Source organism: Acanthaster planci, linkage group LG06 (genome assembly GCF_054643075.1).
Source record: "Acanthaster planci isolate LZ-2023a linkage group LG06, COTS_SCS, whole genome shotgun sequence".
In the NCBI taxonomy this organism is placed as follows: domain Eukaryota; kingdom Metazoa; phylum Echinodermata; class Asteroidea; order Valvatida; family Acanthasteridae; genus Acanthaster; species Acanthaster planci.
Genome location: NC_141782.1, coordinates 3552693 through 3580447, shown reverse-complemented (window position 1 = coordinate 3580447; position 27755 = coordinate 3552693). Strand labels below are relative to the sequence as shown.

The 27755-nt window shown below is 42.3% G+C and overlaps 4 protein-coding genes across 6 annotated transcripts; 3 read left to right on the top strand and 1 right to left on the bottom strand.

Moving 5' to 3' along the window:
• The first annotated feature begins 2940 nt into the window (after positions 1-2940).
• On the top strand, positions 2941-7797 carry pdf (peptide deformylase, mitochondrial). 3 transcript variants are annotated; one of them, XM_022247738.2, is made up of 4 exons: positions 2941-3269; positions 4341-4852; positions 6463-6622; positions 7255-7797. In XM_022247738.2, the coding sequence occupies exons 2-4, from the start codon at positions 4391-4393 to the stop codon at positions 7413-7415; spliced, it is 783 nt and encodes a 260-aa protein (XP_022103430.2). In that variant the 5' UTR covers positions 2941-3269; positions 4341-4390; the 3' UTR covers positions 7416-7797. The 3 variants fall into 3 exon arrangements, with proteins under 3 accessions (XP_022103430.2, XP_022103429.2, XP_022103431.2); XM_022247737.2 differs by having other exon boundaries at positions 2941-3286; XM_022247739.2 differs by having other exon boundaries at positions 2941-3286; positions 6463-6647; positions 7255-7397.
• Positions 7798-10815: 3018 nt separating this feature from the next.
• Positions 10816-16684, top strand: LOC110986080 (coactosin-like protein). Its single transcript, XM_022247695.2, has 4 exons — positions 10816-11067; positions 13299-13387; positions 13992-14149; positions 15599-16684. The coding sequence occupies exons 1-4, from the start codon at positions 10982-10984 to the stop codon at positions 15704-15706; spliced, it is 441 nt and encodes a 146-aa protein (XP_022103387.1). The 5' UTR covers positions 10816-10981; the 3' UTR covers positions 15707-16684.
• Positions 16685-18879: 2195 nt separating this feature from the next.
• Positions 18880-24005, top strand: LOC110986100 (uncharacterized). Its single transcript, XM_022247740.2, has 4 exons — positions 18880-19505; positions 19852-20265; positions 21165-21293; positions 21689-24005. The coding sequence occupies exons 1-4, from the start codon at positions 19406-19408 to the stop codon at positions 22195-22197; spliced, it is 1152 nt and encodes a 383-aa protein (XP_022103432.2). The 5' UTR covers positions 18880-19405; the 3' UTR covers positions 22198-24005.
• On the bottom strand, positions 23697-27629 carry LOC110986106 (avidin-like). Its single transcript, XM_022247748.2, has 5 exons — positions 27492-27629; positions 26494-26560; positions 25710-25835; positions 24786-24990; positions 23697-24364 (listed from the first exon to the last, which is right to left on the bottom strand). Exons 1-5 carry the CDS (start codon positions 27627-27629, stop codon positions 24238-24240), a joined length of 663 nt encoding a protein of 220 aa, XP_022103440.2. The 3' UTR covers positions 23697-24237.
• Between the last annotated feature and the right edge of the window lie 126 nt (positions 27630-27755).

Here is a 27755-nt window from a genome sequence, read left to right as displayed (position 1 = left end):
CGTGCCCATTGGCTGAACGCTGATTTGAGTTAAAGTTAATGGGCAATATGGGGATTCAGCCAATGGATGCTTGATTTATATATGCATATATGTATTCTTTGACTAAAAAATGTTGCACACGATCATAATAGATGGTCCCTTAACTGAAGATGGCATTCATCATAGGAAAACCAAAAAAGCTCTACTCAAGGAAAGAGTCAAAACATCTCGACTGAGAGAGAAAGTGCAACGGCTTCAGAACATCCTCTCACGTATTACCACTTCAGCTGAGATCATGAGCAACCTCATCAAAGGTGCTACTCGGTACATGGATGAACCAGCTGTTTTTCTTTGCTTCTCAAATTGACAAATACGCAACTCATCAACCTTAACTACATGTATAAGGATTCAGAGGGGGCCACTGGACATGTAAAATGGTCCTACGTTTGACTTTTTTGGGAGTGTGATTCACAAATGCCCATTCGTATGGCATCTAAACTTTCACGAGGTCCCTTTGACAACTTCTCAAAAATTGAGAGTGAATGAAGCGGCATACTGTTGCAGCAGGCATCTACACTTGTACTTCTCATGGGAAGCTCCCTGCTGAAGCTGCCTACACTTTAGAGTTCATCGAGAAAATCGATAGCTTGTTTGATGCATTTAACAGCAGGATCTGAAATGAGAAGCAGGTTTTGAAGAGACCTATGTCAGAAGGAACAAACCATACATCGTTTTTAAGTACAACATGTACACCATGGCTTAAAAGTTTGGAAATTGTTGGATCTAAAAATGGTCTGTGTATTAAAGGTACCGATTTTGAATATTTCTTCCCTTCTCCAGCTTTGAAATGACATGAAAATACGTGATAGTGTGAAATTTTTTTAACAGGTAGATTCAACCACGATGTAGTTGAAAATCTTTTTTTAACAGTAAAGCGGAAGTGTGGGTTTTGTGACAACCCAACTACATCCCAGGTTAGGTTTGGTGTGTAGCAGGCTCTGATAGATTCATGCTAACATTGAGCTCTCTTTCACAGAGAATAGGGCCCCAACAACACCATCACAAAGTGACATCATCACCTTCAGGACCCCTAAACATACATACCTGTTACCCAGCCTGTTCTTGATACCATCCATAGCTGGTTACCAGTGTTGTAAAAGCCTGAAGAGTCATGTTGTTCCTTTTCAGTTCCTTTCCTTAACCAGTGCAGATTGGCTTTGTTGTCACCCGAAGCAATTTTACATAATCCATCCCTCCTGTTTGTACACAACAAAGCATGGGATACTACAAAATAAGATTCTGGGTCACTTATGGTGCTGTCACATTCCTTTGTTGACTTCTGTACTCTCTGTGAACAGGTATTCAGAACAGAAACAGATCTTCCACAGAATAACCAGTGCAATTTGTAATGAAACGTGCCGTGGGATATCTGCCCCCAGGCGTACGAGAAACATGTATGTAGGGCCTAGGCTACAACTTCTTGTGTTTAAGATTGCTGCACGATCCGACGGCCGCAACCCAGAGAATGTAACCACACAGAACACACCAAAATTCTCCGATTTCATCTCCAACGGTTTTAAGTTATGATGTTACACATTTGTATTTATGATAAATATAAGTTTAAGTCTTAATTGGGGGGTAAATATTTACCTTAATGCCCCTTTTTCGTGGATAGAGCCCCCCGCCGCCATATTTGGCGTGTACAAACAGCTCGCAATTTGCACACCAAAATGGCGGATCGTGACCTCCATGAAATTAACACATGCGGGATGGTCAGTTCCCAATCTTGCGCCGCTGCGCGGCGCTATACAATCTTTGATGATGATCAGGATCTCTCCGTCCAGGCGTGCTTCAGTATAGCACTAGTATGTCTGTGGAACAAACGCCAGCGTGTTATTGTTTTATGGCATACCATCTGTGAAACTTCTTAATTTCTTCATTAATTTCTTGGTCATGCGTAACTGTGGGTTATTTTGCAGTTTGTGTTTTCTGTAAATTTTCATGTATCGATTTCAGGTGATTCTGATGTATTTTAAAGAGTGTTTTACCATAATGCGACGAGATAGTACTTGGTACCCTCCTAAATCCTCCACCGGCCCGGGGGCGAGGAGGCCTTCAGGAGAGCTGAATGGTGGGGGGGGGGGTTGTTGCAGAAGTTTTTTAGGACAATTCCTGATAAAGGCGAATCAATGGCGATCTGATGAAGATTGTTTCATGCCATTATGGTTCTTTGATAAAGTGAGTTTTCAAATGCTGATGATTAAAAATGGGTTCTCTTTAATTTATGTTATCTAATTTTTTTTGCTTCTTGATCCCTTGCTGGATTGTATGCTGTAACTAGTATAATGACAGCTTATATTAGTTGTGAATGCCTATATCTGTGGTAATCGTTTCAAGTGGAGGGTGTCCCAGGTTGGAGTCGCCAGCACTCTACTGTTTCTAAAGCAGTCTCCACAAACAAATCTCAGGCTGACAGTTGCTCTTTGCATATTCTTGAGATACGATATGCGGTTCGCTATGTATAGGTTTACACTGAGTGCCAACTTGAGTAGAGCTTCTCTTTAATGGATCTGGAATGGAAGTCACACTTAATGAAATTAGCAAGTAGGCCCTACTCTTGATGCCTAATTGGTGAAAGCACGATTCATTAGCTTCTACCATCTAACTAAAAGATCGTGTTCAGTGATTACCGTCACCCCGGCAGAGTAGAGTTAAATGCCCAGTGGTTTGATCCAAGTTAAAAACAATAAACATTGGGATTAAAAAGAGAATCACTCCCCTCGAAGAATACCGTTACAGATCAGAGCAGTGGTAATTAATTCACGCACTGACCAAGTGTATCTTTCGTACTTTGTCACTTTATGCGGAAATTTATTTGCACATTGGAAGAACCTCAAACTTTGCCAAAATTGAGACTTTTTTCTCTGCAGATCTTTGGCGGATTTACAGCGCCCTCAATATTTACTCTGCGAACCTTTCAAAATGGCAGCGCCCGCAACCCAGCTTATAAAAGATATTGCGAGGCATATATGCGTCAATACGTATGAAGATATTTCCCAACGTTCTGCGCAGTGAAGGGCTTCCTAGATTCTCCTTAATATTAAGCCTCTGAGGTTATCCCGTGCTACGTACAGCGTTGAGTTTGCAACCGTGCTAGGCCTAGGAGTAGGAAGCATACCGTCATGACCGCACGTAGCTAGGCCTACCTGCCTACTGCTGATCTAGGCCTACATGTACATCATGATCTAGTCAAGACCCAGTGCTTGGGCCATGCTTGGAGTAACGTTATGGTCGGTTGATAGTACAGGTAGGCCCTACATGTTGATAAAAAAGCGATTCCTGGAGTCCAAATTACTTGGGCTGCTGCTGATGTACTAAGTAAATGGCCCTGCCACTCTTAAATATTTGGCGTCTTGAGTACTTGCTGGACATGCTAGAGCAACGTTTACCGCAGATTTCACAAAAACTGAAATTTCCTCAAGCTGTCCACATTCTTGTTCATACGGAAATGAATTTATGTACATACCCAGGGAGTACAAATATCCAAAGAAATTCTATTTTGGCCGTAATTCACAATACAATGAACTCTTTTAAAATGCACCCAAAGGTATGAAAATAGTTTTCTTACAAGCTTGGATTGGGTATGTCATGTATAGGCCCTACGTGTATGTGAAAAATCTCAAATGTTCTAGAGAAATGCAGCAGTGTGTCTGTCTGTTTCCCTCAAAAATAAAACCAGGTTGAGAAAGATTATAATATCATCATGTTTCTTCCGGCAAACTTTAATTCTCGATTCTGATTGGTCAATCCACGGAAACAAACTGTAACATGTATCAAACTCGATGTAATATGCTATTCTAATTCAAACAATGCGTTAGAAATGGAGATCAGTGTTCGTGTCAAGTTGGCTTGAAAATTCGTTACCACACTTGTGCTTATGGACTACAGAATAATGTGTGTCCACTACCCCGTATTCGGGATAGTGGTATATGGGAAGCAGATGCACTGCACTATTTTGTGTTCTGCTCGTGCTCATGTGATAACTAATTGTATGACTACAACGAAATATGCTCTCTGTTCTAATATGCAATATGAATTGGCCACAAGGGGTATTTTTGTTCTTTGTTTGAAAAAGGTTGAAAATAGATATACATGTACAGTGTAGTTTTGAATTGATTTTTCGATTATAAATTACCCCAAAACATGTCTATGCGTAAACAACATTTGCTACCTTGAGGACTGATCTGCTAAATGAGGCGCATTAACCCATTCGTGTTCATACTAGTGTGGTGTGCTGCTGTTGAAGATGTTGCATATTGTAAATTTATATTTATTACATTTTTAATTTCACGGGAAACAAGTCTGAAGCAATTAGTCTGGTGACTCCAGGACTGGTGCTGCTTATTCTACCATGGCTTCCAGTAAATGCTTCTTGAAGAACTGTACGTCACTGGGTATCATCACGAGAACCCACTTGAGTGTACACCAAAGACACCATACAACCTTTCTCTGTTCTGCAAAGACTTGCAGTTGGGGCATTGGTGCGAGACACTATGCAAGCAGAGTGATTGTCAGGGAGCCCTTGAGCAGGATCCTCCTACGCGAGCTTCGTCACCGGTTCTCCAAGCCAAAGATGAAAATGCCCCCCTACGACCATGTCTGCCAGGTCGGGGACCCCATCCTGCGTGGCCAGAGCTCACCCGTCGATCCCCGTCAGATCAAGTCGGCCGAAATCCAGAACGTCATCAGGATGATGACCAAGGTAATGCGGAGGGCGGGGGCAGTCGGCTGTGCAGCCCCCCAGGTGGGCGTGGCCAAACAAATCGTCGTGATGGAGTTGACTGAAAAGCATCTGGAGAGGTTTGAGCCTGAGGTGAGATAACGCTGAGGTTTGATATCAGGAGTTACTTCCTTCTCAAGTCATTTTAGTGCCTGTTCTTCATTTTTGTCTTTATCATTTTGAGCTACTTCAATGAGATGGGTCTATCTGTTCAACAGTAATGATGGTACTTATAAATGTCAAGAGTATTGTTTAGTAGAAATCATTTATTAGCATTGTTATTAGAGGAAGAATTTGATTTTAAGGTTTGGGTCTGGTTCAAGAAAGGATTTGGGTCATTCTATAAATTCAAGGTCCAGAAGCGTTACATTTTTATGTCCCTGTTACACTTTAAATAACCAGGTAATTTGACATGGAAATATCACTGAAATTGTCTTCAAACTATTTTCTGTTTGTTGGCAGGTACTTTGCATTAAGTCATCACTCTCAAAATTAGAGAAGAAGTTCTCAACTTGCACAGTCATGTGTCAGGCGTGACAGGGACATGAAAAAAATTGGATCCCTAAATGATAGAATGACCCATTTTTAAAAATTGAGGTTAGCGAAAATTGAGATGGGGACGGTAAAATGATGACAAATTGTTGTGTATCTTAGTTAGCACATTTGTTGTGGTTGTTAAGAGTGGGACATTCACATGTTTACATATTTAAACAAGAAAAGTTCCAAATCCATTCACATATTTCCCCAAATTTTTAATTGGAACTGCCCCTTTTAAAGGTTTGACATTTTGATTGATGCAATCCAGCGTTCAGTTTTATTGTAAAGGATGCCTGTTACATACTGTTTTTTTTCCCTTTTGGCAACCATGTACATTTTGAGTAAAAAATGGATTCTAAAACAGTAAAGAATGCTTATTTTAAATGCCCAAACATCAATCTACATTTTTACATAGGTTGGACCATGTGCATTGTTAAACTGTGTTCCTAGCTCTATGGTATAACCAAGCATATATGAAAACACCAAGGCAGGCAGTGGCAAACTCTTTAAAGTGTTGGCTCAATGTTTAAAAAGTATGGGAAAGTTTTTGTAAACGTTTCTCAAACAAAACGTAAATTCCTACCCGTAGTGGTATTACTGCAGTTTTAACTTGTGCATGTATACATTCTGTGCAAAGAGTGATACCACCACAGTGATAACTTCTAAGTTTGGTCACTGAATTAGCCTCTAAGGCCTTTATTGATTCATTTGAAAAATGGCAAAGAGCGTTAACTGCTGTGACGGTTGATGACCGTGCATGTACATCACTGCAGAGGTGGTGGTGATAGTGTTGATGACAAGCATGAAGGATTCTGATGATGATAATTGATGTTGATGATGGTGAACTTGCAGAGGAGGAATGCAATTACAGTGATGCCAGGGCAGCAACTGACAACTGTACACAGGTTGCCTTTCATGAAAAACAAATTTGGAAAGAGGTTTTTCAAGAAACTTTCACTCTTAATCCTCTTGCTTGAACAGTCACAATGAAAATCTCCTTCCTTCTGCGCATCATAGATATGTCACTTCACTAAATTTGACTGAAAGGACCGTGTTGTCTGCAGTGTACATGTACAGGTATTTAAGCATAGGAGAGTCAATTAATTAATTGCCTGAAGGGTTTCATCAGTAACCAGACCTTGTCTTTTCTCATCACCTCACTACAGGTCCTGAAGGCAAGAGAAGTGGCACTCTTCCCTCTGACGGTCTTCATCAATCCACATATGAAGGTCACTGACCCCAGGGTCGTGACCCTACTGGAAGGCTGTTTGAGTATCTCTGGCTACGATGCCTGCGTCCCACGATACTATGGCGTGGAGCTGACGGGTGATGATCATTCAGAATTTGCACCGTAGGGCCCTTTTCACTCAACTGTAGTAACAATATCCAGGGGGATGGAGGAGGTAGGGGGGGAGAACATGCTAGTTTTGTTGGTCTGTTGCCAGCAAACACGTGTACTGTCCATTTTAAACATGAATATCAAGTTTTCGGTATTTATAGCTTACTTGGTTGTGCAGAGGACTCTGAGCTTTATGGTGCTTTTTATTTCTTCTCATTTGCTGTCGGTGATCCGAGAGAATGGCCCCATAAATACAAGTTCTCAGAACTTTGTTTATGCCTCTTTTCACGTGAGGGTTAGTCCTGAGCATCTTGCAGTGTATAGTGCAGTCAGCATCTCTTCTGAAATCAAATTGCAATGTTTGTTATAGTGATCAATCTAGAAAGTGGCCCAAGCTCCATTTCAACTCCTGGTTTGTGCCTGCTGACTGCTTAGACTTTGTGTGGGTGTGTGTGCTCAAGGAAAGTGGGCACAGGGGTGTATAAAGGCTAGTTTCAGGGGGCAGAAGTGTGTTTGACATTTTAACCTGTGAGTCGAGCCTGTGTATACAAATGACCAGATCGTGTTCAGATGTTCTCTAGTGCAAAGTCTCAGTTTTGATCATTTGTTTTTTGCTCAGGATTGAATGAGCTTGGCCGGCCGGTTAGTTGGTCAACCACTGGCTACTCTGCCCGAATCATCCAACATGAGGTAGACCACCTCCAAGGCAAGCTCTTTATTGACATAATGGACCCTTCCACCTTTCTGGACAAGGAGTGGCCACGCTGGAATTTGAAGTGATCTATCATTCTTACGTTCGGCTCTTGCTGCGAACACCTAGGTTACTGATCCTGGCAGGTTTGATAGTGAGTGCCCTTATTAAACGCTCAGATGAAGTGCAGTTAAAGGGCCAACTGCTACACGCAACAGTTGAGCTTGGGAGGTAACTTCATTGGTCAGGCTGATGATATCCTCACTCCAAATACGAGAATGTCCAGGGGTCTTACAAAGAAGCAATAGACTTTATTCATAGAGAAGCCATTTTTGATTGTGTTCCTGAACCTACTTTGGTTAGTGTAATCTGTCAAATGGGGTGGTGCCAGACTGTTTTCGGGTTCCATGCTCGACTTTTTTAAATGTTGCTTAAAACATTTAGATATAATAAATCACAAACTTTAAATTATGTTGTCGTAAATGAAATGAAAAGATACGTTTGTTTCATTGCTTTCATTTTTGTTCTTAAGTTCCCGGGTTAAAAAGTTAACCTAGCTTTCAATTCAATATGGCCGACTTGTGAATACAGTGTGTGACAATAGCTTCTTCCCAGAAAGAGTCCACTGGTACAACGTACCACAACCAAGCAGATGTCCATGCCCCCTTCGGCTGCATCCCCCCATTTGAAATCTGTGAATAATTTCCGTTGAAATGAAGCTGCAGCTTGTTTCTTGTGGTGCCCCCTTTGAAAAATGTGTGCACCCCTGGGTATCCCCCCGGACATTTAGCCCTAGGGTATACAGTAAAATCCATGGTCGAGATGAACACAATCTGAAATGGCCAGCTGGCTAGTAATGCCCAATGATTCTAGTTATTCGCTGGCTCTTTGAGATTTTTCACCCAGCTGATGACCACCTGAGCGATCATGACTGCTACCTGTGGCAGAAATCACCAAAGACCCCCCCCGTTTTTTAACAAGCTATTTTTAACAGACGAAAAATGCTTTTAATAACTGACAGTAGTTTAATATTACTGTTGTAACTCTTCGGAGTTCTCAAATCCCCTAAAATAACTTTTACTTGCAGTGTGATCTTAAAATGATGGTTATAATTTAGAATATATTTGTCATGGAAGACTGATCACCTCATTTTCATAACCATAAAGACTGGTACCTTTTTTTTCTTCTCAAGCCGAGCCAATAGAATTTCTTTGAAACAAAGAAGCAAGACTTCTACGTTTCATTAGAGGAAGTGTCAGATACCTCCTTACTCCTTCCCACTTTTCAAAAAATTTTCCACTCGTACCGAAGAATCAATCTGGCCTCCTTTCAGAGGATGCGAGGGGGAGATTGGGTGAATGAGAGCCAATATGGTCTCTGCACGCACAGATGGTGCCAAACGAGGTGTGAATTATAGACCGCGCTGCACTTTTTTTTTAGCGCCAAGCGAACGACGCGCGAAACTCATTACCAACCTCGGATACGTACCTTGGCTGAATGGAGGAAAGTAATGGGCATATGTGCAAGATATTCACTCAAGTTATTCTTTGGCATATGTTTCTTTTATTTTCTTCTGATCCCAGGGACGAAGTGGCAAAAGGCTTCGACGATGTTAATGTCTGTGTATTTTGAATCAGTCCATGTACATGTATCCAGGAAAGAGTAACCTTTCTATGGTCTTCTTTGTTCTCAAGCAAAACGAGTAGGCCCTACGTATTAAATGTGATCTCAGGGTGCGATCACAGATGATCTTTGTTTTAGATTCATTTTAATTTTTTTATTAAATCTACAACATTTATTGAGTGTTGGAAACATCAGAAATCCCAAATCAACAATGGACGGGTGAAATAACATGAAATAACAGGAATTGAAGGAAATGACGTAATTCGCTCAGTTTGGGTCGGATTCTGCCTGTGCAGTCGCAGCTGTGGATTTGTATGGTGGATTTTATGGAAACTACATATCACTATGAGCGTAGGGACACTGTTTCTACACTCCTTCGGATTTTTCTCTCGAAATCACACTACCGAATGAGCACCCTACTCCTATTCACAATCAATGTCAAATCCGCATTTTTCAACAATCAGTGTGGAACATTTCACGTTTCGCTGAAATGTGGCGCCAAAATTGTGGAATAAGTGTGAACATTTTGTCCGGATATCATCATTCCATTTTTAATTAGAGTTTTTTCGTTACCCTAAAATCACCTTCTGCAATGCGGTATATTGAAATGGAGGACGCGGCTGTCATTCTTTGTGTGACAGGTGGCATTGGGGAACGGGACGCTTGGGTGAACTCACGTCCCAATAATGCTGCAGGATATACATGTATCTTCAGTGGCGTAAATTTGTGCCGGAAATTGGGGTGGGGGTGGGGATTTGTGTGTGAGTGTGGGGGGATGACTTGCCTGGCCATGGAAATGCAGGGGGAGGGGACTGACACCATATGACACTATAAAGGGCGCGATGTCCTACATTTGTAATATTACAGTCGTAGAATTTGACTTTAGAATGGCATATTTATGGCCTTTTCAAATTGTTTTCTCTTTTTATATGATACCGAATACATTTTAATCTTTGGAAAGTCTGAAAAATTCTTCACAATCCGCTTTAATTTCTTTGCTCACCACAAAAGTGGGTGAGTGTGTGTGTGGGGGGATTCAATAGCCCATTCCCCCCCAAAAGAAACAACAAAAATGTCCCCCATCAACCAGGATTTACGCCCATGTATCTTCTTGGACTCTCAGAGACTCTCGGACGCAAATGCCTGTAGAAAATACAAGTGAGCGAGAGTGTAGTTCCCATAGACACCTCACAAACGATTTATAAGCTATGCAAAAAGGAGAGAGGGCGTTGTGTCCCCTAACGGCCACTTGGACCGACCGACACCACTGGCCGGCATGTTTACACAGCTCCAGCTCCCTCTTGGCTGTTCCCTCCGTTGTTCCAACCCCGAAAAATTTGAAGGTCTGAACTACGGCGAGTTCGACCGACGACGACTTGTCGAATTTTTCTGAGTACCCAAGCTTAATCGACCGTTGGTTGACAAAGTGGTTGTCGCTCGCTGACTTGCAGGGCGGTCGGCTTTACATTAAGGTTTTTCACCAGTGAGAGGGGTACTTTGTGCACGGAAATCGCGCAGGGATACGGATCAACCTGTACAATATATCGTTGAGATATGACATTTATTATATCAAATCACTGTTATTATTTTGACTGAACTTACTTACACAACCCCTCCCTGAAAGAGGGATTAAAATGCCATGTTGAATTACGTTAATGTTTGATAACTCGTCCCTAGTTAAGTACCCTACCCGTCTATATATTGATTTAATATGCAATCGACAAGTGCTATCAGGCTGTGCACACAGCACCGGTGGGAGTGGCATTATTTGCCGGTAGAGTCTGGCCCAACATTTTATCTAGTAGGTGTTCAGCCAGGAAACTGGCGGCCGGAACCTGACTTCCGGTACCTGGCATCCTGCCTGGCATTATATTCAAGTTCTTCAATGAAACGGGTGTTCATATAGCTACACGTGTAGACCGGCCGCTTGCCTGTCCCCTGGGATTCTAAAACCAAGGCTGGAGGGAGTAACTGCAGGTAGATATCCGTCGTGAGGGAAATCAGAGTCGAAGCTTTGAAGAACAGCTAAAATATGGCGAAACCTTTCACCCCAGAGGCGAGGGAGAAGCTATATGAGGCCTACCAAGATGTGAGGGACGATAAATCCGAGACAAGATGGTAAGAGGAACATCCATGAGTAGAAGTTTCATCATTTATTCTTGTGAGTAGTGTATACCGTACATGTATATGAACTAATGGGTGAATGTTATTGTAGCTGGCCGACAGCACTTTGCCGCTTAAGTTAGCCTGTGATTCCGTGTTGCCTTCTTACAATGGACGTATATAAGCATCCTTCTGAACGACAACGAGCCGAAGCCGGGGTCCTGTAAAAATGATGGCAAATTTCTTAACGATTGGAGGAAATCATGGCAAAGACAGAAGAGGGATATACAACACCCAAAGTAGGCGAGGAATTAGGAGTTGCTGTTGACTAAGGTTATTTGCGCCGATGTGTAATACATGTAGTTGTCTTGCTTTCCGAGAACAGAAATTAAAACTCTGTGAATCATTCATCAAATTGTATTGTTTTTTGTATAATCATAAAGTTGATGAAATAAGAAACAAGGCTTCTGGTATATATGCTCTTGTAGACTCGCAGTCTTGTATACCCTAACGGTGTTACGCCAAGTTATCACGAAGTTATTCGAAATGAACTGTGGCGAAAGCGTGCTTGTCTTTACTTATCGCGGGTCTTGTGACAGGAATTGTGAAAGGACTGTGAAAGAATGGCAACCAATCCTTTCACAATTCCTACAACACTGTCTGGTATACTTTCGACTTTCAAAGGATAGGCATCAGTCTACGCAGTGTCATCTGAATGCTGATCAATCTGAGTGTCATCCTTTCATTGTGTTGAAATGGTTCTTAAAATGATGTCGAAGAGAACGCGCACAGACACCTGAGTGTACACCGGGCGTTCAAGCCTGCGGGACAAATGTCGGCTAATTTGAACAACTTGGTTGTGTCTAGTTGAACGCTCGCTTGTAAACTTTAATGATGAGCCCCTTATTAACCATTCCAGTCCCATTCAAGGCCAAACGATTAATCCAAAACAGATAATGTGGGGTGAATGCTATTGGGGTCATCCCGAAGTACTGGATATTAATATAACTGTCTTCTATTGGTAAATGCACTTGGAACCACCAGGTCTTCAACCAAGCAATCAACAATTGAACAGCGATGGAAACATAAGGGAAATTGGCCTTAACCCAAAAAGTGACCAGATTATTTAAAGACCATTTTACATGGGGGGGGGGGCAGATTCCGCCTCTCTTCACTTTCACATGTTCAATTTTTGTAATACTTGGCATGAATGTACACACACACTCGTCATAAGTCCACCTGTGAAGTTACAACAATTTAGTTCAATTAAATCCAGATACAGTTTTTTGATACGGTCATTTGACGTTCATGCACGGCCTCACGCGTGTCAACCTCGCGTGTGTGCAACGAGCGCGTCAATTGGAGAATAGACTTTTGGCTGACTTACGGGAAAAAATGGGCGTTTCGTTGGTGTCAAAATAACTGAAAGGTATTACCATGAAAACACTGAAAGCTCATCGCTGGAAAAAATGCACCAACTAAAGTCGCACACCAACTATGGCTTTGATGGTCCCAACAATACTTGGGGTAGGTCAAATAATTGGGACGTTCACAGCTGCTACGATAAAGTAATTGCCAGGGGCAGATTCAGGGTTTTATCATTTATTTATTTGGTGAAAATGGGGGTGTGCGTCCCCATGCCCCCGGATTCGCCCTTTGTATATTTATAAATACAATCAATTTAAAAATCCCTAAAACATATAACTGTCCATGGTGTTTAAGGACTAAAGCAAAGCTTATTTACTAAATTTTTGTCCAGTTTTTGGTGATAAATGGACCACTTTGTGGAGAAATCTTCAGCCCAAAATATTCACCCCTGAAAATAGTTCTGTCATATTGCAGCAGCCAGTAGAAATGGAGCCCCCGGCCTTACCTGTGAGGGCCCCGTTTGGTCTAAGTTTTACCAATTAATCCATTTACGAACTTGCATTCTAATTCAACCTGTTCAGCCCTGCGGTTTTGCAACACTCCACCGAGTTTGTGAGCCAACATGCTCCGAATGGCAGAGAATTTATTGGCCTGCGATCAAACTGTTGACCTTTGGCATGGATGGAAGTACTTTAATTAATTTGTTCGCTTGTGAGCTTTGCCCATCGATACAGGTGATCTCGGCAGCCAAAGGGCAACAGTAGTCTATCAGAACACAGTTAAGTCTCAAGTCTGTGTGCTGATGATGCCGTGACAACCGCTGCTTACATAGACTGTTGCAAAGACAACTCAACATTCTTCCTCAACACATCCCACAGGTGCGTTGCTGGGTACCCAGACAATGGCAAACTCATCGACATAACAGCAACCGGCGTGGACTATCAGGAGTTTCTGGAATTAATGCAAGGTAGGATGGTTGAAAATAATGTGGGCCTACTTCTGAATAAATGCACGTGGGCAACATCCTCTGTCACTGGTTACAATGCAAGGGAACAGAACCATTGCATGCTGAAGGGGGGGGGGTACACCCCATTAGCCCTGCAAACCACCCACCCCACTCGAAGATTGTGGCTCAGGAATGCTCGAATGGGCCATGTCTTTAACACTTTCACCTTAATACGCCACACTAGGAAGTTCCCGGCTGATCTGTTGATCCAGCACTAGGATTAACTGGATTCGAGTATAGCAGATCCAAAACAGGGCGGGGTCGCAGCTGGTCCGAGTATTTACGAAAGGGAGCCCCCAGAATGGGGTGAAACCCCACCATTCTTCTCTGGGTGGAAATTTCTATCTTAACAAGTTGTAAAAAAAAAAAACCGTGAGAGCAAAGGAAATGGGGCGGGGCGGGGGGGGGAGACGTATACTCCGCCCAGAGAAGGAAGAATAGTTGGGGGGGGGGGTTCACGTTCCTCTGGATCCACTGCAGATTTTACTGGTCTTTAGGAGTAGAAGCCCTCTGTTTATATTTTAACATGGTGTTTCCTTTCATATCCGTGCGTGCTTCGACTCAGACGACGAACGGATATATGGTTTCGTACGGTACGAAACGGGCGACGAGATGAGTAAGCGAGCCAAGTTTGCTTTCATCACGTGGATAGGGCCAGCCGTATCCTCTCTCCAGAGGGCCCGAGTAAGCACCGACAAGGCGTTCATAAAGGACATTTTCACCGTAAGCCACACATTCGATATCTCTGCTTTGCTCTTTACTCACAATTAGTCAATCATAAAGTAAAGTGTCTCGTTCATTTTTGTTTGAAATGGTTAGCACACTGTAGAAATTTTACGTTAACTTCCTCCACTTAATGTGATTTTGAAAAAAGTTGAAGCTTATCCGGGTTATTGACGCTGGTACTATAGGAGGTCGTGTGTTCCAGTCTCACCAGAGGACCCTTTCCATAGATTAACATTACGTTCATGAAGGGCGAAATCCCTATCAGTTTTCATTTCTGTCAATGAAAGTTCATTACAGAGTAAAAGTAAAATAGCTGCTTGTTGATCGAGTGGTTACTCCATCAGACAGCGGCTGGTCGCACACTCTAAAAACTCCCAGGTCAGATTGACCCAGAATTCTGTCCCATTCGCCTTGACCCTTGTCCGGTTCAAATTATGACCCAGAAAGGGTCAAATATGACCCACAGAGGGTCAAATATGACCCGAAAGGGGGTCATATTTTGACCCAGAAAAGGGTCACGCCGAATTGGACCCAATTCTGGGTCAGTCTGACCAACGAGTTTTTAGAGTGTATGACCATCAGTCTAATTGACACTCGTCAACTTCAATTGACATCGTTTATTTTAGTCCTGGAAACACTGGAGGTATATAGACCGTAATAATGTATTTCAGAATATAGAACCAGCTGTGCGGTCAGTTCAATCTGGCTTGGTTTATTATTACATGATCCCTACGCTGCTGCTGTATGGTAACGAGTTGTTGGTGATCGCTCCTATTCTTACTGTCTAAATAGCGGCATGTACAGTTGTCAATACGTACAGGAAGACGGAAGTAGGATATGCGCACTTCCATCCTCTACTTTACTGCATTGAAAGTAGAAAATAGCGATGAACTAGTTTTTCTGAAGGTCACACACTACTTTCCTGTCGCATCAGATAACCATGTATACAGTACTTCCCGGTGCAGTGGTTTCAAGAAGTTACTCAAAACATATGCAACATGATGTCAAGAAAGTCACATACATGGTATCATTGACTTCCTTGATACATAAATCCAGAGCGCTTGGAGAGATGACCTTTTCACATTATTGTTCAATGTCACATGAAATGGGGAATTTTGTAAAGCCTGTCTTCCAAACAGAAGAAAAATCGAGGAGTTGTTAAGAAATCGTGCCCGCAAAACTCTGAGGGTTAAAGTTTAAATAAAAAAAGAAGAAAAACAAGCTGTTTTGAGGGAGAGTCTTAACACTACACAGTGCGTCGAAAAGGACAGCAAAGAAGGACCTAAATATGCACGTCGTTCCCAGTTTAGGAGTGGGAAAAAGTTACGTCAAACAAGCAAGCTCTGTTTTCTCCACGACAGCAAAAGTTATCAACAAAAGATGCGAATTTGGCATTTCACCTCTCTTTCATTGTGTGCTTTTCTTTATTTGCTATTGAAATATCAGAATTTCGGAGTCGAAGTTTTGGCGGACGATCGCCACGATCTGCAAGAGGACGGTGTCAAGGATCGGCTTGTCAAGGCAGGCGGGGCTAACTACGGAACTGGACGGTAGAGGCTCTCACGCGAGATTGTGCCAGACACTTCCCGATTCAGGGAACTATTTTTAATGCAGAAAAAACAAGAAAATAGACTAACAGTATATCAGTGGGGTTTTACTATTATTAATTATTGCTGGTAATGACACCAAGGATTCCACAAAAGTGCCCTAGGCGCTGTAGCTTTCAAGCCTGATGAAACCTGTAGAGAGGAGACAATGAGAAGCAGTTACAGTTTTAGAGGTGGGAGGAAAAACCCAGAGGAATATTCTGGTTACAACCCACGAAATCAGGCAGGGACTGAAAACCCAATCCACATGTGGACTGAGCCGGGATTCGAAATAAGACCACAGAGGTGGAAGGCGAGGAAAGAACCACTCTGCCAACCTGACTCCCACAGCAATGTTAGTTTTCAAATCCTTTTGGGAGAGGCTGCGGTGGTGAACTAATGTAAACATTAACTAACGCCATTTTGTTTTGTTTTGTACCACTGTGTCTTTTAGATTGGAAACGAATTGTATTTATTCAAGGATTAAGGCTATCTTTCGTCAAAAAGTGTTCATTATAAATTGAAATTTTTGTCAATTTTGATACCAGTGTTTATCCAGAGAGTGCACACTGACTTTCGGATCAAGCAGACTGAGCAAATGCACCTAGGATGTAGTTGTCGAGGTTAGTGGTGGAGATGATGCAAAGTTGGAACACAGCCCCTGTCAACACTAATCATTCAGATACCGACGGTCGGATATATAGCATTTTAGTGTACATGTAAACTCAACCTCATCAGTTTGATATCTTGCCACCAACTGTCACAGAACTCTTTTCTCCATAATAATACTGCAGTGTGTGTTTGTGTTGGCAATTACAGAAAAAATCATGACACTTTCGAGACCTAGAGTACTCAGCGTTAGACTGTAGCAAGGGCTGTAGCAAGCGATGAATTTAGATGTTTTCAGTTTTTAATAAAGAAGCATTGTTTCCATCAAGTGCTTAGACAGCATGTATCAGAGTTTAGTGTTTAGAAACGTCAACGTTTCTCATCGGAACCAGCTTATTGTCCGCTGAGAGAGATGTATTTATTCCCATTATCGGCCTTAAGCAGGAGCACCCCTTCATCGATTGAAAAGAGCCATGCTGGTCGGAAGCTAGTTTTGTTGAGTGCAGCGAAGTGAAGTTCCTACGGTACCAAGGAGCCGCCGTTGGTAGGAAAATCGTACCTTCTCTTGGTCCAGCCAGGAGCCCATAACACTGAGACAAAATTACAGTCGTGCGAAAACAGACCTGAAATCTTCAAAAGTTTCCTGAAATTATCGGAAATGTGACGCTAAACCCCAAGTGTGGACAAACCAACAACAATATTTCAGGACATTCAAATGGCATCGAAAGGGTCACGGCTGTGCAGAGCTAGACTGGATTATTTGCCTCCGATAAAAAAGATAAATAATAACTTATCCAGATTTTCCACGGACTCAATACTTTCCGTATATAACATTAGGGACAATTTTCGTCGGGGTGTATATTTCTGCAGGATGGGGGGCTAGGCTCTACTTCTCGCTTGTTTTCTGTCTACGCAATTGTGGATATGCAAAATATTGAAAGAAAACAGGAAGTGGGCATCTTCAGGTTCTTAAATTGAAGGAGCGGATCTAGTAGACCATCATATGGGAATGTAAGAATTGGGTTTATCCCATTTAGTGGCAAACTGAACTAACCCTCCCCACAACTACGCAGTGGTGTAAATTTGTGCCGGAAATTGGCGAGATGGGGATGGGGATTTTTTTTGGGGGGGAGGGGATGACTTGCCCGGCCAGTGAAATTTGAAAACCAGGGAGGGAGACTGACACCATAGGACACTTTATAAGGGGCGACGTTCATAATGTATAAATGTAAATATGTAACATGTATTACATTCATGCAGAATCTGACATCAGAATGGCATATTTATGGCTTTTCAAATTGTTTTCCATTTTTTGTGATACTGAATACATTTCAGTCGTTGGCTAGTCCGACAAATTCTTCACAATCCGCTTTGATTTTTTTGCTCACCACAAAAAAGTATGCGGGCGTGGCATACATGGTGTGGACCTCTGCGGACTCTTTGGACTTAATATCAGAATTGCGACTGCTGCACGACGGTTTCGAGTACACTGTCTTCGGGCGCACAATCGGCCATGTACATCTCCCAAAGTTTTTCTCTATCTGTGCTGATAAATGGTTCTGATGAGTCTTCAAAAACCAGGGATATAATCGGTTGATGTTCCTCCTGAGCTTCATATGTCTACCATACAATATATTCCGATACAATCCCTTTGTGATTCCAGATGTTTCCACTGAGAGAGTTACACGCAACACTTCAGTGAGTCCAAATTTCTCACTTAATGGGCACTGACAAAGAAAATGTGCCAGTTATATTGTAAATGCACTATCTACGTTGGGAGACTCATCTGTATACGTCTGGGACACTGATATATTATACATGTTTGTGAACAAAGTGGAAAATCCTATTTCTTTCTCACGAGACTCGTGTTCGATAATTTCAGAAGGAAATTATACACCATATATATATTTGTGTCCATTTTTATTAAAATTTTGCCCTTGTTTTTCTGGGCAATGTAAGGCATGTTAGTTCGACATACTGAGACTTGCTAGTTAAACCTAATGGAATACCGAATAATGTTTGGGAAATTTCAAAAAATTTAAATACAAACTTTCCGAAGTGTTTTTACTCTCAGGAATATTCAGTATACTAGATTTTCCCACACTTCCACGCATAGACCAACCCGTGGTGTGCAAACTGTGCGATTCATCTGAAGAATACAAAACGTTATTATTCAAACGATTATGGTATTGTTGGTCTGGTGACTAAATTTACAGGTGACTGATTTCATTGTGGCAGTGAAAACCGACGACTGTTTCGTGTGCAAAACAAATTTGACTTAAATTATATTAAGGTAATTCGGGATCTTACTTCTTTCATAATATCGTAGTCTTCATTGTTTTATTTGATTAATACAATGACTTGGCTAAAGCACATAATGAATAAGATCAGATTTTGGTTTGAGTTTGTCAAAGAAGGGCACGCCCTAAAACCCGCCAACTTGTTTTGGGCATGAAATTTTATCTTGTTCCAATTGCTTCGGAGTGACGTGTTCTGTTATGTTATTTCAGACAAGGTGTTTCCCTTTCAAGGTCTAACAATTTGCGTTTGGAAAAAAAATGACCAAATATAGCGTCATGAATAATGGTCTCGGTTGGGGTTTCTTTACACGGCCCACTAAGTAACACTGCGTCATACGCCAACCAATTCGATTGAACAAACTGTTGAACACTTCGCGCAGGACTTCGTGGGCGCTGCCATTACGCGGAAGGACAAATGCCTTAATGAGTCAACGAAACACGTCGGGTGCAAGATACATGTAGATTACTTTTGGAGGCATTCAACGTATACTAAAGACCAGGAAGTCCTGTACATGTGCCGCACCTGCCCAGTCAAAGCCCTGGATTTTCGTCGAAGGCTGCTTCATCCCTTGAGGAGGGCAAGTGGTTCTCGGCCAGATTTCACGTATGCGAGTTGGAATCAGAAATTGAAGTTGACAATTGAGGGGACGCCGCTTCTGGAATTACGCTCTGTCAAGTTTCACGTTCCCAGCAGGATTGCTGGTACCAGCTTTACACTGACGCTTGAATAACCCCTTTTTAATTCAGAGAGATTCATTATGAATTGGCTAAATGAGGCGTTCTTCGTTATTTGTTGTGTTTATATCACAATGAGTACGACTGTTAATGTGGCGACTGCACAAAACCACCATATAACAGGTGAGTGGAATTCTGTATATCATCAATCTGCAAGAGAAGGTGCAAGTTTTGCCTTCATACGTTGTTCATAATGGTGTACACATGTATACACACCGATCTCGGAGGAAAATGTTACATTTTTGCACACAGATCTGCAACAAAAAAGCACCGAGTTAATATGTTCAGTCCTAGAAATCCAGTGAGCGCGAATGCAGACTGTGTCTATCTTAGATCATTTTGGGCCGATTTGTGATTTCGACAAAATCTTGATGAAAATCTGAATCTAAATTCTCAGAATGCTTTCATAATGTTCCTGGCAGATTTACAATTGCTGACCCTTTGTTTTTTTGTCCACCGACACGGCCAGCATATATGGACAGGCGGGAACGAAATAAGGAATACGGATGTGGGGACGTGGTCGGGGACACCGTGTCCGGAGCGATCTCGTCCGTCATCCCCGCCAACGCGGCGGGGCTCAACTGCAGCCTGACCCTGATCTCTCCGCCGGGCACCCGGCTGAGCCTGACCATCACTCGCCTCCACCTCGTCAGCCCGAACCTCAACACGTGCGACGGCAATCGGCTGAAGATTCTCGGTGGCGAGGCCTCGGGAGCAGCCACCTCCCTGTTGCCGTCCTTCCCCAACGGCCTCTGCGGTTACACCAAGCCAAGCCAGTCTGTCGAGTCTCTCGATAATCGAGTGTATCTGCTCCTTGAATCGATCCCCACAACGATCGAGAACACATTTAACTTGAGCTACGAATCCTTCAAGACGACACCGGGTAGGGTTTATTTCGAAATCCCAACTTCTCGATATTGTTTGTGTCAAGCCGGGGATCCGGGTTAAATCTGGATCATACATAATGACTCAACATCTAGCACAAAATATAGCTAAAGGCAATAAGCCTTTTGCAAGTTAACTTGACCCAAATCTGGTACATTGAGTTCTTTAAATTCACGTGAACACAACAACTTGAATTCTCCTTACTAAAACCACTGTTGCTATACCCCGTGATCTGGGGCAAGCTTTTGCTTAGTTACATGAGAGACGCCTTGCAACAATACACTGTTCTCATGGTATGGATGAGGAGGCCACAAAGGAACCAGTCCACTCCAGAGATGGTGGTCGCTATGCAAAAGCTTGCTCCGAATTACGAGGTATAGCAACAGTGTCTTTAGTCTAGGGAATTCATATCGTTATGTTAATGTGGAGTCAGATAACTCAGTGTACCAGATTTTATTCAAATTTAACTCGCGAATAGCTTATTCCTCTTCGCAGCACATATGGTGCCTAAAATTTCCCCAAGTCTTCAAACATGAAAATTAACAAACCCTTTAATGACCAACTAATCGGATATTAACAAAATGCCGTATAAAGTTAGACACCCTGTGCATATAAAAATAGACAGAATAGGCCTTTGTTCGTCCAAGCATAGTACATTTACAACTCCTATATGTCTACCCTGCAGAAAAAGTTACGCGATGATTTCACAGTTCAACAAAAAACTGTTTTCTCCATCATTACAGATGAACGATGTGATTTTTTATATTTGTGAACAAAATCTATCAAAATTTGGTTAATTTGTCATCGAACAAATAAAACTCTTGCAGTTGGTGAATTCTGCAATTGAACGGGAACTTGATATTTGGGAACCCTTTTCAATGATTTCAAACGATTTAGACGATGAGTGTTTCGTCTGTGACGTTGGAGGTAGCCGCAGCGAACCGTTCTGCATCGATCCCAGGTTGCTGTGCGACGGTCGGCAAAACTGCCCGGGGAACAGTGAGGAAACCGCGGCAAATTGCATGGGTATGTGCCAGCTCTTTCAGAAATTTTCGATAAATTCAACTGTTGTTAGTTTTCCCCAACAACAGTAGCTCCTTAAATTTTCAGTCAAATGACAGATGTTCCATGATTGGAAGATGATTTAATACAATCAGGAACATGCTTTAGGGTATACCCAGAAATACCGCCAACAACAAAGCTAGGTGCCGCTTTATAATAGTCAAATCTAGAAAGACCCATAAATTTTAATATTTATCATTAAACTCTAGCTCCTTAAACTCCTCGCAAGGAGTATCATTGTGGAGATGACTACCTTGTATTGAACAAGCGATGTCCACAAGGATTGAGGGCGCCAGTCATGAAAATCTGGCTAGTATGTACGATCTTCATGCGGTTTGATGGATGTGGTTTTTTTACAGCGACTACCTCGGCACCACCGTCTGGATCAGGAAGTATTGTCGTTATTGTTATTGTTAGCGTTTTGGCCGCTGTACTAATTGCGGTCATGATCTTTGTTGTGCTGGCCGTAATGGCCAAGAGGATGCGCTCAAAGCGAAACCAGGGCAGCGTCCGCCGCTCGGAGAGAGCCAGCCAGTCCCTCACAGGAGCCCCACCAAGCCTGGCTGTCAATCTCGATCACATGCGCCTCCATGGGGAGAACGAGGACTTGCCTGGGAGCTACGAGGTCGCCGTGGGTTCGCCGATGCCTCTGCACCCATTGGGTGGCCCGCCGCTCTTCACCGTGGACGGCGAGTATCGCAGCGAGGCCCCGCCGGGCACCGCTGGACCATTGCCCGGTGCGCCTCCCGCGTACTCTACCCTCCCCAGGCCCATGGAACGCTCACTGCAGATAGCTGAGAATACCAACCCAATTTCTAGATCTAGGGTGCCCAGCACTAACGATGAACTAGCACCTGGTACTCCTTGATAAAAGTGCAAAAGGTTTCAACCAATGAGAAAAAACACTGTATTCGAAATCGACGGGCATTATAATTAGTATCCGGGGTGCAGATGATGACGAAAAACTGAGCGCAGTTCTCCCTCTGGAATTTGTAAGTTTGTCTCTTAAGAGTGACGTGAAGATAAACAAAATGACTGGCAAAGTTAGAAGCTAAAGCCAAAATAGAGTGAGAAAATACCATCTATAAGAGCACGTGTGTCTATTCCCACACAGGTGGTGTCGAGTAATAGCTATTTCAAAAATGTGCTGAGAAAAAAAATGTTTGTTTCACTAAAATGACGATAAATTGGCAAACGCAACGAAGCATTGCAAACCTTCTCCTGTGAGAGGGAAAGTGAAAGAAAAAACTTGGTGAATTTTTTCCATATGTCATCTTTGCACAAACTACAACATGGCCAAGTAAACGTAGGTATACTTTTTGTGAGGGACTGTAGCAATAATATGGCCGGAGTCGCGAAAATTTCAGTGATAGCATACGATGCTGCGTGAGTATGCAGAGACCGCAAATCTGCAATAGTACAGCTGGTGATCTCACTGGAAGCCCTCCAAAATATCAGGGTATAGTAGTATAGCTCAAGATCTGATGGTGTTGCGGTGTAATACGCATTAGTTAAAACTAAAAATTCGTGTATTTTGTAAACCAAAGATTTCAGTTTTGCATGTTTTTGTAAGTCCAAGCACACAGTCAATAGTGCACTCACGCAAGCATGGTTTTTGTTGGCACAAAACTGCTTTTAAAACTTTAACAGCCAGCTCATTCGATTCTCGTTTCCTGGTCTTCTTACACTCACCAAAGAATACTTTGCCAAGTTTGCCTTCATGCCAGGCGATACGCTATGGGCCGCGTGCAAGGCTAGCTACCCGGATATAGATTCGATTTTCAGACAGCAGTAACACAGCCAATTGGTGGGTCAACAACCACGTGCCATGAATTCATCTCAACGCAGTACGCAGCTACATTGCAAAAAATTGAACGTTCTTATCACATATCCATAGGTATTTTATTACAATACGGGCGTTTGGAAAGGGTCGACAAATTTCGTGCGTTGAAATTGGCCAACGCGTATCAAACTCTTGGAGGCGCACTATTGTGAATCGCCCGTATTCACCGAAAATGAAGACAATACATATTCAGGCAAGTTCATCCTTGTGGAAAGCAGTCATGTCCAGTATCACTGCTGTGCAAATGATCCGGAAAGATTCCTGCAAGTGCGGGACAAAATGAAGCTAGAATGAAAACAGCAAGTATCGATCGTTAATACACAATCGTTGAGAGATTTCCAGGAGGATATCCATTTTCTTTTTACTGTGTACGCCCTGACTTATAGTGTCTGCTTCCATGGCCCTATTTCGTGGAACTCGAATGGTTTGCAATTTGATGCCAAATGTATAACAAATGTGCTATTAAAGGATTGCAACTATGCAGAATTACAAATACCAACAATCATTTTTAAATACCTCAGTCCTTCTGTCAATCGATCATTCATGCTTATATTTGGCGAAAGCTGGATTATTAAAGCAGAAACAAAGAATGTCAAAATACACTCTAAATTAACAAGTGGAAAGTAAGGCACCTCTCGGTTTTTTTAAAAAGAGAGAGAACATGTTAAAGAGTAGATATAAGTGGAACGTGTCAGTGTTGTCATCGAAGTGTAATTTATGTCAATGCCACATGCAAGTTCTTTCCCAACGAAGATCAATCTCCTGACTGTGTTTCTTTCCTGAATAATCGATACGTTTATAAAGATTTAAGTAAAAGTACAAATTATTTTTTTTAATAAAAAGACCATACAGTCACTTTCAAGATATCCTTTATAAAACGGGGGTCTACAGAATGTGTCATGGTAATAAGAAAAAATTAAATTTGTGACCAAAAATTACAGCTTTTTTTCCTTAATGCTGTTTATTGAACAGTTAATGAAAAATGCTACAGAATTACTGCTCTCTTTTTATTCTCGGTTGACCAGAGCGAGGTCATACATTACGTCATCGTTAGAGGTCAAGCTCTTAATTAAACTCCTCCAGACGTTGCAGACGTTCCTTCCGGCGGGCAAAATCCCGTGGGGTGTGGGTGTCGTGTTCTCGGCGCGGGCCTTCTTTCAGTTCGTATCTTTTGAATATGTTCTGGCCGATCCTGGTCATTTGTATGGAAGGGAATATGAATACTCCATCAGCCTCTTTGAACATGGCAGACTCAATTAAGAGTTTGTAAATTTGGAGTAAACGCAAAAGATTTTACCAACACAACATAGTGCCTTCCTATTGTGTCCGCCATACCTCAACTATGGGCTTATCCCTTAGCATCCAATCCCCAAACTTAGTCCCCATGCAGGGACCCTGCTTTCATCCAAGCTAGCGACGAGGAGACCCTGGGAGGGTAATTTGCTCTGATGGGTTCCTGAACTTCTTGTAAATGATGGTTAACATCGTGCAGTTGTCCAGCGCCTATAGACTGCGCAGAAGCTAGGGTTTGTCTGCCACTCTAACACAAAGAGGACGAGGTTGTTGAATCTAGCATTAATTTAAAAATATTTACTTTTGGGTTATTAATTTACCTGTTTGCCATCCACTTGTCGTCGCAGCTGTCCACATGTGACGTCAGTATCCACATGGTGTGAAGCGTCTCCTCACCGTCACACAGGTGGCACTGCCCAGTCCAGCTGCTCACTGATTGGCCGTTGCGCCACACCACCGTCATGCCAAAAGTCGGGTACTCACCGTTGGTGGAGGTGTGACCAATCAACCGGGACGGCCCTTGCCCTGCCAAGTAAATTTTGACGAATGGTCAATCTGCATGTAATTTGAATGCAATTATCCTTTCCAAAATTACCACGGACAGTCTCCCAAGATAACAGACTTTCACCAAAGAATTCAGTGCACTCCCCCGACGTATCACATTTCAACATATGGAAAATGGTGATAACATAATTCTGCACTTCTAATATGGAATGGTCTTGTCGCTTATTATGGAATCCGTGCGTGAATAACAGAGGGTACCGTCAGTCACCAGGTAGTCTGATTCCCCGACTAAAGATTCCCTGACGACTCTTGATAATATATTAGGTCAGGTATCATCCACGGATATAACTAGATAACGTCGCAACATGTCAAGGGTCACTAGGAAAGCCCCGGATACATCGCAGTATGCTTAGAGAGCAGCATTGAGTTGCGTGTGGGCAACAAGCATGTCTTATTATGTGTACAGACACGACCGGAAATACCCGAACATCTACGATGGTATTCGAATGTTGACGGGACAAGTTCAGAATATTTTGGCCATATTCGGAAACTGGAGGATTCTTCCAGTTTGGTCACGTGGACACGGACCCTTGATTAAACGAGATCTGGTATCGGGTCGGGTATCCAGACTCGTCAACCAGCAGCCATACGGTGCTGTGATCACCCCAGGTATAGCTACACTAGAACTTTTTGTTTTTCTTCTTTTGTGTGTTTCACCTGTTGCCATTTATTTTACTTACCAGCTGATCCGAGGTTTCTCTCCACTGCTGTGCGGTATTCACCGACCAGGACGCCAGGTTCCGACGTGGCGTTAATGATCACTTCCGAACCAAGCTTGTTGTACCATATCCCCTCAATATGGCAGCCTAAATGATACAAAATGAAAGTCGTGTTCAGAGTGTTCAATTCCCTGAGATGTGAAGACATCTCTCCCCCAGTTTTGATCCGGGGCGGACCTACAAAATCTAAGAAGACACAAACTTCAAATAACACCGAAAATCAAAACCTGGCCAGACGTCTGAAAAGGCTGAGGTGCAAGCACTCTTCTCAGGATATAATTTTGTCGGTCGCTCTGACTATTTTGCCAAATGACATCTGAATCCTGTCTTTTCGGACACCTTATAAAACCTTCAGTGTGAACATTTTTATCTAAACATCCATCATCTAATGTGCATGGTTGGCATACAGAGAACGCTCAAAACGTGATAAATTTATACCTTATATGATTAAAGTAACAAAAACCCATTTACCCATCATTTAAAAGAATTTTTAAAAGAAAAAACCCGATTTACTCACTTTTTAAAAGAGCTTTGAACAGCAGGAAAAATGTCACATTATACTTATATTCTCAGCTCCAAATTATCTTATTGTCGGCTCCACATTTTCCTATAATCTTAGCCGTACCAGGGGCGATTGCGACCGACCGTATCTCATTAATTTATCCAATGTGCCCTTGGCCACTTACAGTCTGTTTTTTTCTACACTTTTCTTCAAGTTTCAAACTCTAGCAACGGCAAAGCTTACGACTTTTCTGAGTTCTGTTGATATCCCTCTCCTGATCCGGCCCAGGTGTCGGACTTGGCTTGAAATCCTACGAAAAAATAAATGAAAATTAAAAAACGTTAAATATCTATGAAAGGCAGTAAAAATTGTTTTATCTCATGTAACGTTCCAATCGACGCGTGTAAAGGAAAAATATATACAACCAAAAAGGGAAAAATGAGAATCGTATGCCAGGTACGAGCGGTCACTTATATATAACTACAAAGGAGAAACGTACACATCGCCTCTCCTTCAGGTTCGAGAGATGGGCAAGTTGCGGAGAAATAATCCCCCGCAGGTATTGCAGTACCGTTAGTGAGAAAACCAATAGGGCTAAAGATTGTTTACGTTTGGTCTACATTTGTTTTTTTGATTTGAAAACGACAACTGAAAATGCAAAAAAGGACTTCAATTCGAAAAAAATCGAGCAAATCTAATTCAGAAAAATTTCGAAAACTTAACAACATATTCTATTTTCCATTTTAATAAAATTGACTTGAGTCCGCCACGTTAACCATGGATGATTGTGAGGTTTCGCTAGCGACAAAGGAAAAAATGAAGCAACTCACATGTAAATTTCACCTTCTGGACAACACTAAACAAACGCCACGATACCGCGACATAGAGGAGGCTGTATGTACACATAATATTTACAGGCTAGGGCTAGTCATCCAGGTATTGCTTGTCACTGTACTAGATTGAGCTGCTTTAAAGGGAAAATAGACGTTCACTAAAACGAAACCTGGATCAAAACAACCGACATCGTTTGAGTCTCTTTTTTCATTTTGAGGCTGACAAAAAAAAGAAAGAATTACTTTTCAAATTCAATTTTTTTTTCTAAATCGATAAAAAGTAAAATTAATTTCAATTTTAAATCTGGTATTTCTTGTTCTCAAATAAACAAACACTGAGAGAAACGTTCCATGACTGCAAAGTCAGGATTCACTTCATTATTCTACTCCTCTGATCAGCTGATTTACCTCGTTGCTCTTGCTTCCGGTATCGTCCGAACCCCACAACCAGTCAGTAAACAGGTCACGGCGCATGCGCCTGTGGGTATCAGCCGCCCAAGCACAGGAGGCTATCCCAAGAGCGAGAAGTACGAAAACTACTTTCATTGCTGCGATGAACAGAAAATATATAATATATGTGAAGCAATGCCGACGAAAAAGTGACACCGGCAACTAACTACAAGGCAAGAGCTAGAAGCACAAAGAAAATTTAACAGCAACATCATGATGAGC

Excerpts from the sequence above, each read along its gene's own strand:
- pdf (XM_022247738.2), top strand. The coding sequence starts at position 4,391 with ATGGCTTCCAGTAAATGCTTCTTGAAGAACTGTACGTCACTGGGTATC. Across the intron at positions 4,853-6,462 it reads TGGAGAGGTTTGAGCCTGAG|GTCCTGAAGGCAAGAGAAGT; the intron begins GTGAGATAACGC and ends ACCTCACTACAG. Across the intron at positions 6,623-7,254 it reads CTATGGCGTGGAGCTGACGG|GATTGAATGAGCTTGGCCGG; the intron begins GTGATGATCATT and ends TTTTTTGCTCAG.
- LOC110986080 (XM_022247695.2), top strand. The coding sequence starts at position 10,982 with ATGGCGAAACCTTTCACCCCAGAGGCGAGGGAGAAGCTATATGAGGCC. Across the intron at positions 11,068-13,298 it reads GATAAATCCGAGACAAGATG|GTGCGTTGCTGGGTACCCAG; the intron begins GTAAGAGGAACA and ends CACATCCCACAG. Across the intron at positions 14,150-15,598 it reads TCATAAAGGACATTTTCACC|AATTTCGGAGTCGAAGTTTT; the intron begins GTAAGCCACACA and ends TTGAAATATCAG.
- LOC110986100 (XM_022247740.2), top strand. The coding sequence starts at position 19,406 with ATGAATTGGCTAAATGAGGCGTTCTTCGTTATTTGTTGTGTTTATATC. Across the intron at positions 19,506-19,851 it reads ACAAAACCACCATATAACAG|CATATATGGACAGGCGGGAA; the intron begins GTGAGTGGAATT and ends CGACACGGCCAG. Across the intron at positions 20,266-21,164 it reads ATCCTTCAAGACGACACCGG|ACGATGAGTGTTTCGTCTGT; the intron begins GTAGGGTTTATT and ends CAAACGATTTAG.
- LOC110986106 (XM_022247748.2), bottom strand. The coding sequence starts at position 27,629 with ATGAAAGTAGTTTTCGTACTTCTCGCTCTTGGGATAGCCTCCTGTGCT. Across the intron at positions 24,991-25,709 it reads GAGAAACCTCGGATCAGCTG|GGCAAGGGCCGTCCCGGTTG; the intron begins GTAAGTAAAATA and ends TTTACTTGGCAG. Across the intron at positions 24,365-24,785 it reads GACAAGTGGATGGCAAACAG|GATCGGCCAGAACATATTCA; the intron begins GTAAATTAATAA and ends ACAAATGACCAG.